Source organism: Crocodylus porosus, unplaced genomic scaffold (genome assembly GCF_001723895.1).
Source record: "Crocodylus porosus isolate Cpor-Errol unplaced genomic scaffold, CroPor_comp1, whole genome shotgun sequence".
Classification (NCBI taxonomy): domain Eukaryota; kingdom Metazoa; phylum Chordata; order Crocodylia; family Crocodylidae; genus Crocodylus; species Crocodylus porosus.
In genome coordinates this window covers 55,462,559-55,477,235 of record NW_017728909.1, presented here as the reverse complement: position 1 = coordinate 55,477,235, position 14,677 = coordinate 55,462,559, and the positions used below count along the sequence as shown (strand labels likewise).

Sequence of the window (14,677 nt, the reverse complement as noted above, 5' to 3'; positions counted from 1 at the left end):
CCAGCCACTGGCCCCACCCCTGGGCTGCTCTTTTCACCCCCCACCAGACTATTTTTTGCCCCTTCCTCAACTCCTTTCTTCTCCCCCCTAACCCCCAACCGGCCAGCCCTCTCAACCTCCATCCCACAAACCGCTTGAGGTGCGACTGCTTTTATCAGTTTGCTGCCGCCAGAGCCAAGCAAGTAAGTTCTGGGGGGGGGAAGGGGGGCACCCTACACATGGGTCATGCCTACCTCCACCTCACCCCTGGGTTGTACCTTCCCTCTGTCATGGGACAGGGTCCTTAAAGGACAACCATGATCCCCCAAGGCTCCTTACCATGCCAAGTTGGCCCAATAAGCACCCTCAATTCTTGCCCACCATGTCTTTGATGGAAGGTATATAGTAGGGAGGCTGCCTTTATGTTCTCTTGTATATGGTTAGCTGTACTCTCTAACCCCGTGGGCTCCCAGACCCCTTGTGGGTCCTTTTTTACAGTGGGTGTTTTGGGGCACCCTAGCCTTGTGGGCTGTATGCAGGGCTCCAATTACCCCTTTTCCATGCCCCAAGCCTCACTGATGGTACTGACATTGTTTGGTCTGGGCCTTGTTATAGTTTGGCCCCCCTTGTCCTCCCTGGGGTCTCCACAGCCCTGTCTTGCTCGGCACCTCACTGGCACTTGGGCTTTCTGCAGCCCTGTCTTGCTTGGCACCTAGGCTCACCAAACCCCCACAAAGTGCTGTGCTCTCTCTGGTGCAACTGCTGCGCATCCTCTAGCACTGGGGTTGGTGCGCCCCAAAGTGCTGCACCCTCTCTGGCACTGGGGTCCACTTGCTACCATGGGTCGCCTATGAGGCCTCCTCCATCCCCTAATAGCCTCACCCAAACCACCAGTCCTATACAACAATAAACAAAACACAAGCTCCTGGGCTGTAACATAAATTCAAGCCACCTGGTTCTAACATCATTCAAACCCTACCAGGGAATGCTCCATCCTTTAACAGTATCGGAAGCTGTTCCTGCAGACAGGCCTCTCCCCTTTGCTTGCTCTGGGAAAGCTCCTTCCCCCTTGGCTGCTGGCAGGGAACTGCCCTCCCTGGGCCCAATCCTGGGGTTTATATGGGCCCAGAGCCTTGTCCCTTCGGGTCAGCTGACCAGGTACAGGTGCAGGCTAATTTACCCTCTGGCTTGTTGCCCTGGTAACCTGCACCTGGGCTTCTGTCTCTGTCTCTCTGGGCCTCTGGGCCTCTTCCCCAGGCAGCCTCTGCCCCTCTAGGAGCAGGGCACCTTTGTGCCCTGCGACACCTTCCAACCCCTTGCAAGTCGTGCTGGCCGCCCCACCCCAACCACATGTTGTGACAGCTCCACCCACACCGCCCGTGGATCCCTCTGGGCCCCCACTGCTCATGGTCCATGCTGTCCCATCTCTTCCCACCCCACTCATGGGTCTCACTGGGCCCCCACCCCTCATGGTTCTTGCATTCTCCCTGTCCCTTGGCCCCAACCCCCTGCTAGCCATTTTGACTTACCTGATATCAGGCATCCATTCTGAATCAATTTAGACTCCCCATAACATCCTTGAATGTCTTTACTTAGCCTAAGAGGTGAAAGAAGAGGAATTAATTGAGAATAAGATAAGTTTATTTGGAATGGGGAGCTGAGATAACACTAAACTGAATTGGGAAAGAAAGCAGCAGAAAAGTTGGGAGCTGAAGAGTATAAAGGATAATACAAAGGGAGATCTAAAATATGCTATGAGGAACTGAGAAGAAGGAATAGGATTAAATTTGCACCATGATTCTTGCACTTGGTTTGTTGACATCCCTTGAAAAAATGAATGTCACAGCCATAAGACTATTTTAGATTATTGGAGAATTTTTAAACCACCTCATATAAGACATAGATATTAATGTTATAAAGGTAATGTCACAAAGAAAGACATGTTTAACTTTGGATATAATCTGGATAACAAGGAAAAAATAATAATTTTTATTACCTGTAAATTTTCTTACTAAAAATGACAGTTTATAGCCACTAGCTTAAAGTAGTTGTCATAAGAAATTATTCTACTTATTTTACAAAATGGTATTTGATTGTGTATTTGTCTACTATTTTCAGTTCCAGTGTTACAACAACCCAGAGCACAAAATTGGAAGAGAAATGTGCAAAAATGACCCAAAGTATTTTGTACTTGAGGTGTGAATCTTAGCTTTTGGTGCAGCCAGCTGGAAACACCCAGTCATTATCATCAGAATGCTTCATTTTGTTGCATTAAAAATTTTATAAATATTTAAATATTGTGTAGTCAAATCTGGAATTGTGCCATACCTTCATAATGAATGTGTACAGTTATGTACTATGAGTATAGTACTATTATACTCAGAAATCAAGCTGTATGCATATTTGTTTGTGTGTTCATAAGGCAAAAGATGTTTCAACTGCTAATTTTGTTCTTATTCACTGCTATGGATTTGTCCTTGTTTGAAACCTGATATGTCACATAGTAGAGAATGTTCAGTATTTATCTCCACTTATGCTGGTAAAGAGACCCACATCAGTTTATTACAATACAAATGTTTATATTGATATAACATGGGAAAAAAGAAAATAGGGAATTACAAGTCCAAATTAGAATGGGGCATGCAAATATGTGAAAGGTAGATCTTGGCAAAATGCTTTTTTAATTAAATATATTTGGTTTTACACACATATAACTCTTCAGTGTAAATGCAGCATGGTATTTATACCACTAAAGTTTTGGAGTTAGAGTCAGTTCAAAATGAATGAAGCCTAAAGGATACAATTTTTGTTTATAGAGAGAGGTCCATTTACTGTGAAGGGGTGATGTGAGGTGCCTCTGTGTAGCTGAGGATTTAAACCAGAAGGGTGCCTGTAGACATTCAGGGACGCTGCTCCAGTGTGCTGTAATCACAGCACATTGTAGCCTTGATTAATTGAGTCTGCTAGAGCATGTTAATTAGCTGAATACAAGACGCAGAGGCTGCTGAAGCGTGCTAATTAACACGCTCCAGCAGCCTTCGCATTTTGTGTATTCAGCATTCCCATGCTTCAAAATGAGGAGGAGGAGATGCTTTAACTCATACTTTTTGAATAAGCTTTAGTTAAAGCACTCCTGCCACCATTTTGAAGCATGGGATGCTAAATACATGAGATGTTATGGGCACTTTAATTACAGCAAGTCTTGGAGCCACTCTAATTAAAGCACTTCCCCACCCCCCCATCCATGAATGATGTGTAAAGACGCTCCAAATGTTTAGCTAGTTATGCAAACTTTGTGAGCTTTAGGTGGGTTCTAGGAATACACCTTCACCAAAGCAAACAGAGGACTGAAAATGATTCATTTATCAAAAATTATAGTTAGTCTAAAATGAGTAATGGCTTCAACCCTATCTTTATGTCAAGAAGCACATCTCCAAAGAACCTAAAAGTCTGAATACAGGCATTAGAAGACAGGCAACTAAAATCTGTACGTGCAGGTAATGAAGAACTATGCTGTTCTTTGTGTACACTTCTGTTAAGCAGTTTTCTCTTAAGGTGACAATCATTTTGGCTAACGTCGCCCATAATACTACACACTCTTCATTAGTGATTTATCATTAAGTATGCAAGTCATTCTATTAATTTAAGGATTACTTATATGCTTACAAGAAAGCATGTCTGTAGCAATTTCAAGAACTGAGGCTTAATTGTCCTCATTGGGGTTTTTTTTAAGGAGGCATGGTACATTTACCTCCTTTTATCTATTGATAGAGAGACTTCAATCTGAGTTAACTATCCCCAGACATCATTAGTCGCTTGATCATTTCTGTCAAGTTGTTAAAATGGCCTCTACTCAAAGTAGCTCATCTCCCACACAGAAACACAGCTGGAAGCATTGAAAATCATACTCCCTTGTCAAGGAAACCTTGAATAATGAGATTAAATTAATGGGCAAAATAATAAACGTGAGGAAGATCAGAGTCCCTGAATGCTTTTGTTATTTTCTACCTTTTTTATGCTGTAAAGCAGGTGCCTGTCAGATCAGGTAAAGAGATTCCTGATGATTCCTGGTGATTTTTGAATGCTCTCAGCTATCTGCCGTTGCAAGAGATGGGTTACTTTGAATATATTTATTCTCTGTTTCAAGTATATACTTCCCAGATTTTGTAATCCTTGATATTACATTTGAGGAAGGAAAAAAAAGTTAAGAGAAAATAATTGTGATATGTTTCTAAAAACTAGACTGGCTCTTTTTGACAGTAAATATTAGTATATATACACAATGATGTTATTGCTTAATTTTAGTGAGGAGAATATATAACACACATTTTTAATGGTATATTAAACTTAAAGGCATAAATTAGTCTCTAATCAGGGTTAGGTTGATCTAAATGTCCACTTGTACAGGCATGCAGAGGGCTTAAATCACTGCAAAAATGGCACACCCAATCTAAGTTAGTGCACCTACTCAGGTGCACTAACTTAGATTGAGATTGGGCTAACATGATCTAAGAAAGAGTTAACCTCATGTTATGAATGCCTGTATTCATTTGCAATGCAATCATAGGGCTGTATTCATTCAATTAATGTCATGCTAAAACAAGGAATAAAATATGTGTAATAACTTTGCAACTGGTTCCTATCATGGCTTTAATAGAACATGTGGACAGTGCTCCCAGCCTCTGGTGCACATATGAGCCTTTCAAGCCTCTCCTGTTCTCCCTAAGCTGGGACCCCCAATTGGCTGATCCAGGCTGTCAGCCTCAAGAGTGCAAGGAGCCAATCTTGCTACTTGCCAGTGTAGGAGGAGCCTGGAATTAAGCTCCTCCTGCACCAGCAGTATGGCACAATTGGATCTGATACTTGATCTGGGTATGTAAATATGGTTTTAAAAAATATCTATTTAACCTGTTGTAATTACAGTGGTTAAATGATTAATTGGTATGGCTGCTTCCTGGGGCCCCAGGTCTCCAGGGCCATGCCTCGCAATGAGGCAGGCAGGCAGATGGGTCCTTTCCAGTCCTGGGCCCAGGCACGGATAGGGCAGGCAAGTGCGGCACACAATGGGGCTGAGCCACTGGCCTGGGGGAGCCTCCCCTTACCTCTGTCTTGCTGCTGCCATGTTCTGCAGCTGCTGCAGGTCAGACTGGGGGGGGAGGGGCACATGTGGGTGCTACCAGCACCAGCAGCTACAGCAATAGAACATGCTGCATCTGCAAGATGGCAGGGTAAGTGGGAGAGAGGGAGGGAGGAGTGAGGAGTGGAGAGGAGAGGCTGAAAGACTTGAAACTATTCAGTCTGGAGAAGAGAAGACTCAAAGGGTGGCACCCTATAAGTATATCAAGAGCATGCTACAGGGCCTGTGGGAACATCTGTTCACCAAGGGCCCCCAAGGGCACAAGCTGATTGAGGATCATTTCAGGCTTGACATAAGGAAAAACTTCTTTACAAGTCAAGAGCCAAGGGTTTGGAACAGGCTGCCCCTAGAGGTGGTACAACCATCCACCCTGGCAATCTTCAAAAATGCCTTCATGCCCATCTTACTGGGGTCACCTGATCCCAGCAGTCTTTCCTGCCCAAGTGCAGGGGGGTGGGACCCGATGATCTGTAAGGTCCCTTTGAGTCCCAAACAACAACGAAACTATGAGAGGGGACTAGTACCTATAGCTAGGCTCCATGGACTCCAACACAGCTACTTCCAGCTTCCATGCTGTCTGCCGCATGCAGCCTGCACGCTCTATGGCGAATGGCAGGGGCCTGCCTGTAGCCCAGGCTGCTTGTGGCAGGAAGCAGGGAGGCTGCAAGTGGCTGTACCAGGATCTGTAGAGCCTATCCCTGCCTCTTCCCCTCCCCTCAGCTTCCTCCCTCCCACCTGCCCTGCAGTCTTATGCCCTGTTCCTGGTAGAGCACGGTACAGTTTCCTTTCTCCCCTTTACGTGCCAGACTGCTCCCTGTCCCAGGTTAAATAATAACCAGTAAGCTATAACTGGTTATCACTGACTTTATCAGTCAAATGATTTTCTAACTGTTTACATACCTAACTTGATCCCACACTTGCACTTCCTACCATGCATCTGTAGTATTACAGGGAACAGTTGTTGGGATCTTGCATCAGATCCCACCATACCTTTAAATTAGCATCTGTCAGGGGCATTCAAGTATGCCACATGAACGTAGACCAGATGTGGTGAATGACTTTACTCACCCTCAGCATACAGAGGCATTCAAACTGTAAAACTTCCTTTTTAATTTAGAAATAATTATTTTCTGCCCTTCTGTCCCACAGTCTTTGTATTTTAAAAACAAATGGTTTCATTTTCAAATGCTTAATCACCATCTGAGGGTTGGGTTATCCCTAGAGTGCATATATTTCTTATGGAGACTGAATTGAATACCCTTGCTAGAGAGGCAAAGCAGTAACATGGTTATGCTTTAATTCCCTTTGGTTCGCCACTGAGAACACATTTATTTAATTCCACTGTATGTGAAACCTCAGATGTTTCAGTCACAGCTTCTAAGAATTCAACAGCTGCCATGTTTAAAGTTAACTTCCAGTATTTTCTTTCAAAACAGCATGGGATTCCAATTCCAGCATTATACACTTTTGAAGAATGCTTCCACTTATTACTGTTGGCTATTACCAGTGGAATAGTGTAGAGAAGGACTCAAAAGAGCAGCAAACTGAATAGATCTATTACTTTTAGTGTGCAATTAATCTTGTTGACATTACTTTATGAACATGGATAAAAATGCCTGGAAAGCATACTGTTGTATTCAACTGCTCATTAATATTGATCAAATGTTGTTCTCTCTGTGTTGGAAGCTACTTAAAGATTACCTACAAAAGTATTACAGCAGTATTGATTAAAAAAAGAAATCCCTGAAGCCTATTGTGTTTTAAAAGTCAGTTTACAAGATTTTCGCTCTTTCTTTTGTTAAAAAGGATGTTTTCAAACTTTGTCTGTATAGGGGGTAAGAGTAACAGAGAATACTAATCAGATTGTCAGTGGAATGAATCATTTAACTCATGAGACAATGATGTGTATAGAACCCAAACTTCTAAGGACATGTGATTTAAGGCTTCTGATTAATCTGTCCACCCATAATTTTCTCAGGGTTGGGGCTAAAATGTGGATAACTGACTGGGTCATTAATTCTGCAACATTCTTTAGCATATATTTCATTTCAAACAAGTGATTAATCCCAAGAATTTCAATAGGATTTTTCTCATGCTTGAGGTTACATACATACTTAAGTATCTTGTTATAGCTGACCTCCAGGGGGAGTCTTTTGGGGGACAGGTAGGGAGCAAAAACTCAGAAGCAGAGAAGTGTAAAGTTAAAGCCTACTTTTATTTCAATCAATCATGCTTTTAAATGTCTAAACTGGCATTTTAAATTAATCCTTCTTAGTAAATGAAATGTTAACAAGCCAAAATTAGAAGATTAGTGTTTATATGTTTTCAGTAAGATATTTTTAATTAAAATGCTGTCATTACTTTCAGATATTTTTGAAGTGCCAGCTTCCTTTAAAAACAAGCAAACAGAACTTATAACTGATTATTGAGAAACAATTAATTTAGAGTAAAAATAATTCTATATGACCAAATTCACATAATAAAAATGGGTAGTCATATTAGCAATGTCCTTTTTTACTAGGAAACAAGGTATAGAAGACTGAAACTAACTTGAAACAACAATATACAATAAATATTTTTATTGTTTTGCCCAGCAAAATAATAAATGTATGGTGTGACAAAATAAGTCATTCTGAATTACGCTTAATTTCATAAGATTCAGGGATAAATTGTATATCTGAGTTTAAGGGATATTTAGAAATATGGTTCTGTCTGCCAATCTGGATACAGACTGCAATATTCATTTCACCTTATAGTGTAACTTTTAGGAGCTATACTTCTAGTTAAAAAATATATATTGGAAACTGAACACTAAATTGCACATAATTGAACACACATTTGCACACACAATCTTGATGTGATTGTGTAAGCATAATATATTTGCTGAATGTGAAGGATCAAGCAAGGTGGCAGTGAAAAGACCTGGGGAATGCTGCTTCCAGACCCAGTACCATATAAGGATAGAAGCTCCAAGATCGGAGCATGGAAGCGAAAGAGGAGCCTTGATGGAAGAGGAAGGGGAGAAAAGGGAGAAGAAAGAGGAACCCCAGAGGATAAGTAACTTACCCAAAGACTTCACAGTGTCGGGGAGAAGAATGGCACTCCAAGGGCAAGGGGTGGGTCCAGGAAGGGATAAACCCTGAGGGACACATTGCACTGCTGACCTGGAAAGAATGCAAAGGAAATGAAAAAAGTTAAATTGACACATTATTATTCAGCCTTGGAGACAGCATTTGAGTACCCATTGAAAGAACTCGAGGCATCAGACACATTCACTCACAAAAAAAGTTTCTGTTGGAAAGTAAAGGAATGTGTGCAGTGTGATAAAAGATAAAAATAAATACAAGTTTTGATCTGAATCAGACTATGATTATCTATACTGTCGAGTGCATGTGAATACACAGAGAAGTGAGTGAGATAATTTACTGATACTGCCCATGAAACCCTAATAGAGAACTGACAAAAAAATTTTTAAAAAAATTCTTTCTGAACAGCCCTGCCAACTAGTGACATCAAAAATTCAAGCATAAAATAATAATATCCAAGACGTGGCAGGAAGGAAAGTCGGGGTACCTACTTTGTTGGGTGACAATAGTGATAAAAGGAGACATCCTAAGTGCAACCACCACACTGAGTTAGCCACTTAGACTACTAATGTGGTTTTTGGTTGGGAAGTCCACAATAAAAGAAAAAGAAAGATGGATAAAAATATACTTAACATTCAGTATGTCTACATGTGTATTAGTTCTGGAAGCATTTAGTTGCAAGTAAACTACTTGGAAGTAAACGCTCTGGGGCAGGCATCCACATATTAAGGGAAGCAAGAGCAGATTTGCTGCTAATGGCAGCAAACTGCTCTCACTTCCTGGGGTCCTGCAATGGGCCTCTCTACTACCAGGAGGAGCTCTAGGCTCCCCCTGGGTGCTAGCCCAGGGGCTGGCATGGGGCACCAGGCCAGGAGAAAGTTGTCTCCTGTCTGGGGCTGGGATATTGCACCCTACCTTGCGGGGGAGCTGCCTGCTGCCAGGGCAGAGACAGTGTTTGAGACAATGACGGGGACAGGTAGATGCACAGTTACTGCATAGTAAACTACGCTACTACACAGTAAAGCATCTTGTATAGATGCACCCATTGTTCCCCATAGTACATCTTACTTCTGAAGTTTTCTTTTTACTTCCTCCAAGAAACTCTCTGATAAAAGAGCCCCAGCCAAAATCTACTGTGTGGAGTAGTGATGCAGCGAATTTTACCCTAAATCTTTTTTATAATTTGTTCTCTAAAAGTCCCCCGTTGATATTCTCCTTGTGCAAAATCTTTTGTGGGAAGTCAATGCCCAGTCAAAGAAAAGCTTTAGTGGAAGGGTTTAACTTAAAGATTTGCTGTCATCTTTGTGCTTTGAACTGATCTGAGTAAACACACAAACTGACATGGGGTCACCAAAAACGAACTGAATGTGTAGTTCAACAAGCCATATGGACAAAACAGCAAGTAACTTGAGAAGGTAATTTTAGAGGATTTATTGTGTTTGGAAGAGAAAAGATTTGTTTGGACTGAAACAATTAACATACGGGCTACCTGCAGATACTACCAGAATGACCTCAAATTGAAAATAAGGATCTCACATTTGACATATAATAGAAAGGTCAAATAATTAAAGATATTATGTCTGAAAGGACTGAACTTGAGGTATCTCAATGAAGGGCAAAGAGACCATGCCCTTTTAAAAGAAAGAATGGGTGCTCTAAGGGATTATAACTGAGTATAATCTAATAACTCCTTATAAAAAAGATGTGTGTTGATATCTATGGATTGAAAATGTGAAAAAACATTAGCAAGCCAAATTCTCCTTCCTAAGGTCTTCAGAGGTTTCTGAATTGCTAGTGTTTCAGTTGCAGTCCAGAACAAGTTGCTGCAGTAGCTCTGCTTTCAGTTTATGTATTGATTTTAATGGGACTAATCACATGTTTAATAATAAGCCCATACATAAGTGTTTGCAGGACTGGGCTTTGAGATAGAGAAATTGTATAAAATGTAATAGAAATGTATACACCCACACGTTTTCAAATAATCTGGGCTATTATATTTGATGAACATTTTTTTGACATGTTATTTTGTTAATTTGTATCTTTTGGAAATTAGTATTTGCTCCAAGAATGCAATTCATACTAATTTGACATTCTGAATAAATGCTGTTATTGTGAATATCTGTCTAACCTACTTACAGAAACTGGAAGTGCAAAACTAATATGCAGACCCTTCAAATCTTAATTTTTTTTTAAATGTCAACCATAGAATTTCCAGTTGAAATCCACTAAGTTGTTTGTTAGTAAGTCAGGCTGTATATTTTTTTCTTTTTTATCTCAAAATGAGATTTTAAGTTCTACGTTTTAACAAATGAAAATTAAGTTTTCTGAGTAAAGATTGTAAATAAAGTAGTTCTGTAGAGTGCACAGATCTTTTCATGCATATAATCAGGTTTTGAACATTCAGATCACTAACAATTTGTAAAGTGAAACTGAAAAAATAATCAAATACCAAGGTTTATTCTTTTTTGTAGGAGATGTGTTGATACTTCAGCATAATTGAGGTAGAGATAGTAAAAGCAGTTAAAGCAGATAAAAGATGTAGCCTTTCACTTGGATTCAGTGTGGGCTAGATATTTGAAAACAGGTACAGACATTATAAAAATAGCATGTACTTCATTTACAGAGCCTTATTAAATCACCCATTATATGCAATAATGTAACTGAAATGGACATATTAAAAAGATGCTCCCTAGGAAAAGTTAAATCAGAATCCTGTTTCATTTTATGTGACCAAATAGCATATATGCATCCACATAACTGTTGCTTGTGACAATTTTACACTTCTACAACGTTATTTCCAGAGAATAAAACAGAATTGCCTCACATGTACCTTTTACAAGCACAGCAGTGTTCTAGGAGGGCTGTTACCATGTTTATTAGTCCAGAAGCCTATTGATTTGGGAATTTACCCAGGGTTTAGGACCACATGACTTACTGGAGTTTGAACCTGTATAGTGTTTTACCACCAGGTAAGAATTATTCTGACCTTTCTCCAGTCCTCCCCTTGGATACAAAATACTGTAGAAGTTTTTGCCCCATTGGGAGCAATGTCCCCAGCTAGAATGCAGGGTCCTTTCTCATCTAGGGTAGCATCAGTCTCACTAAGCTCCATACCATCTGGCCTCACATACTTCCCTCTTTCGTCTACCCAAGGAATCAACTTCAGGAGGAGGGCTGGAGAGGTGCCTGGGTAATGCCTACAGTACATTATGTCCTGATAAAGTACTGTGGTGGGAAGGAGATACAAGTTCTTGGTGATGAAGCTCTTCTGCCCCAACCACTAGGCTGTTGGGCTAAAGCTGTGGAGATTCTTACTCCTCTGGCATCTAACATGTACTAGTTGTAGGTTTTTGACCAGCCTTAATTTCAGAACTTACCTGGCACTACACACACATCTGGCTGAGTGTATGGCACTGTATATCTCCCCTCCCAGAGTGCACCCCTGCTAAGCAAGCTCAGTATACGTGTGGACACTTCAGCACTCGAGGGGAAATCACAGACTATGTGTAAATGCCCCTTAGGTGCTTAAAGTGAACTAGGATTCTGTCCTGTTTCAGGTGAACTAACTGTTGACCTGTACCATCGCAGTGAAACTGATCCATACCAAAAAGCTCTTTAAACTGCTAACTCCCTATAGAGGGATGGTCCAGAAAGACAGCAGACAGATCTCCCTGTGTATCTGATGAGATCATTGGTCTGAAAGTCTGAATAGTGTGGGCAAATGACTGAATGCCATGTACATATTTGTTTGCATAAAAGGTAAAATTTTGTCCTCAATAAAAGCAAGATCAGGTTTTTGGAATAAAGAAAATGTTATGATTAACAAATAATGGCATGCTTCATCGTTTCTGTTAATAAAAATATTTTATTATAAAAGATGATTTATATGAAGTAAAAGGTAAATATTACCAAGTCAGTGGTAAAAATATGTACTTTTTAATGACAAGATTCTTTGGGTGAATCTGATATCTTTTATTAGACCATCTTAAATAGATGGAAAAAAGAAATCCCTAGCAAGCTTTCAGGTTTAAAAACCCTTCACCAAGCTGAGTAAGCCTCTGCAGTTGGTGTGTATAAATTGAGGAGTCACTGGGTGACAGACAGGCTGGGGTGCAGGGAGTGGAAGAGAGAAGAGGGATGAATGTAGCAGGTAAATACTGGAGAGGTATCTGGGGATTCAGATGTCAGGCAGGTTATAATGTGTCATAAATCCAATGTCTATATTTAATCCATGATTTTTTGTATCCAGGTGGTTGATGAAGTGAAGTTCATAGACTCATCTCTGGGAAGTGTTTTGTAAGTTACCTTTGAGGATTAGAACTGAGAGATTGGAGAAAGAGTGGTTTTCTTGTGAGAAATGTGCCCCCCACAGGTAACTGGGTATTCCTGTCTTTGATAGATTTCTGGTGTGCGTTCATTCTGGTGTGCAGTTGTTGTTTGGTCTCTGAGATGTATTTTCCATCTGGGCATTGGTGCATTGGATGAGATATATTACATTTCTGGAGGTGCAGCTGTAAAATCCAGGAATGCTGATGCGTCTGTTGGGAGGTGTAGTAATTATGAGAGTGCTGGCAGGTTTTGCATTTCTTGTCATGGCATAGTCTGGATCCATTCAATGTGTTCTGGGACTGAGGAAATTTGCTTCTGGTGATGAGGTTAGCGAGGTTCGGTGCTTGTTTGAAGGCTAAGATGGGTGATTCTGGGAAGATCGCTTTAAGAATAGCGTCTCCTTCTAGTATTGATTGCAATTGTTTGAGGATTTTCCACATGGGTTCAAGGGAGGAGTGATATGTCATAACCAGCGGTGTGCAATTTGTGAGGGTTTTTCTTCTGTGCTGCAGCAGTTCTTCACATGGTATCCAGGTGGCTTTTTCAAATGTGAGATCTGTCTCTCTGGAGGAGTGTCCTTATTGAGTGAAAGCCTTTTTAAGATTAGTGAGGAAATGGGAACACATGTATGACTAAATTATTTTTACCTTTCAGGACCCTGCCTTCCTAATCCCTGTCATAATGGTGGCACATGTGAAATTAGTGAAGCATATCGAGGAGACACATTCATTGGATATGTTTGTAAATGTCCAGAAGGATTTAATGGGATTCACTGCCAGCACAGTAAGTTTCAGCATAGTAACTAACTTTTATTAGATTTATAGACAAAAGTGTTTACATGTCTTGTGCTTGTAATGTTCAGACTTTACACCTATTCTGATTTCCTAGGGCATCTCAATATTAGGTCTTTGTACTGTGGCCAAGGTAGAGCTATTGAATATTGAGATCTAAAGCCATTGATGATGACTTTCCCCTGCGTTTATCAGTGCTAAGCCTTTGACAAGGAAATAAAATTGAATCGTAAACTGGCCACTTATTAAGAGTAACCCAATTCTTTCCCCATTTACTCACTGGGTGTAACTGAGAGTAAAACTTGGTCTGATGTTTCTCATTATAAAGAGACATCTTATTCTCACTGAAGGAAAAGGTTCTGGGTTGCAGCTTTATGCTGTCAGCAATTCACTTTCTGTATTGAAAGCTGAAAATTGAAGGGATAGTTAAAAGCAGATCTTTATGTTAATGCCTTTTCTAAATCTTCCTTTACCCTCTTTGATGCAAGCTAAAAAGAAGTAATATATGTCATACTATTTAATTCAATAGAAAAAGCATCCTGAGAAGTGGAAACTTCAGATTTAAAAGGGATGGTCTTTTCAATGTTATGTTTTTAAATATAACAGTTGAACCTAATCATTTGTTATAGTCTACTAGGAAAAAGTTTGTCCAAATCTGTTCAAGGATGTGGTCAATTCAGCTATAAAAAATTACCCATTAAAATGGTGTGCAAATCTTCCAGCAGTTATGGCACAGTTTAAGATCTGATTATTTGTTGTGAAATACATAATAATAATTTGTCTAATAAAACAAATGTATAATTAAGTTAGCAACTCCTGTATCACATGCTGCTTCTGAAATAATGGAGTACAGGCATAAGGAAGCAGACATGTTAAATAAAGCAATGGATAGTTTACTAAGTGATATTTAAGAACTTCAGTTATTTTCATAATAATGAACGTTTAACCTGGTTTATGGTGTTCCAGGTACTGTAGTTAAAAGTAGAATCTTAACAACTAAGTGCATTTCCCTTTGTTTCATCTGTTCCTTTCTAAAATCAGTATGGGGAGAGGAGTTAGGGTTGGGGAGCGGGAGAGCCTAGAACAGAATAAAATGTAATTGAAATGGTTGAGTAGAGAAAGGAAATCTTTTCTGCTTGTCACCTACTTCAGTATTCCCACACAATAGCAAGGCAGATACAGACCTACTGTACTCATGGGTACATCTACACATGTGCTTTATTGCAGAGTTAACTAATTAGCTCTGCAGTAAAATGTCACTCTCTACTCATGCATCCATATTGGGACACAATAAATTAACTAACTTTGCCGTAAAATAGTACTGTGTCTTAAGGCAGAGTCATTTACTACACAAA

At 40.2% G+C, this 14,677-nt stretch overlaps 1 protein-coding gene across 1 annotated transcript in view; it reads left to right on the top strand.

Annotated features, from left to right (window-relative positions):
- EDIL3 (EGF like repeats and discoidin domains 3) overlaps positions 1-14,677 on the top strand; it is a 354,955-nt gene that overhangs the window by 101,461 nt on the left and 238,817 nt on the right. The window contains exon 4 of the mRNA XM_019531712.1: positions 13,186-13,314. Coding sequence (XP_019387257.1) covers positions 13,186-13,314 — 129 coding nt within the window. The remainder of the gene's footprint in view (positions 1-13,185; positions 13,315-14,677) is intronic.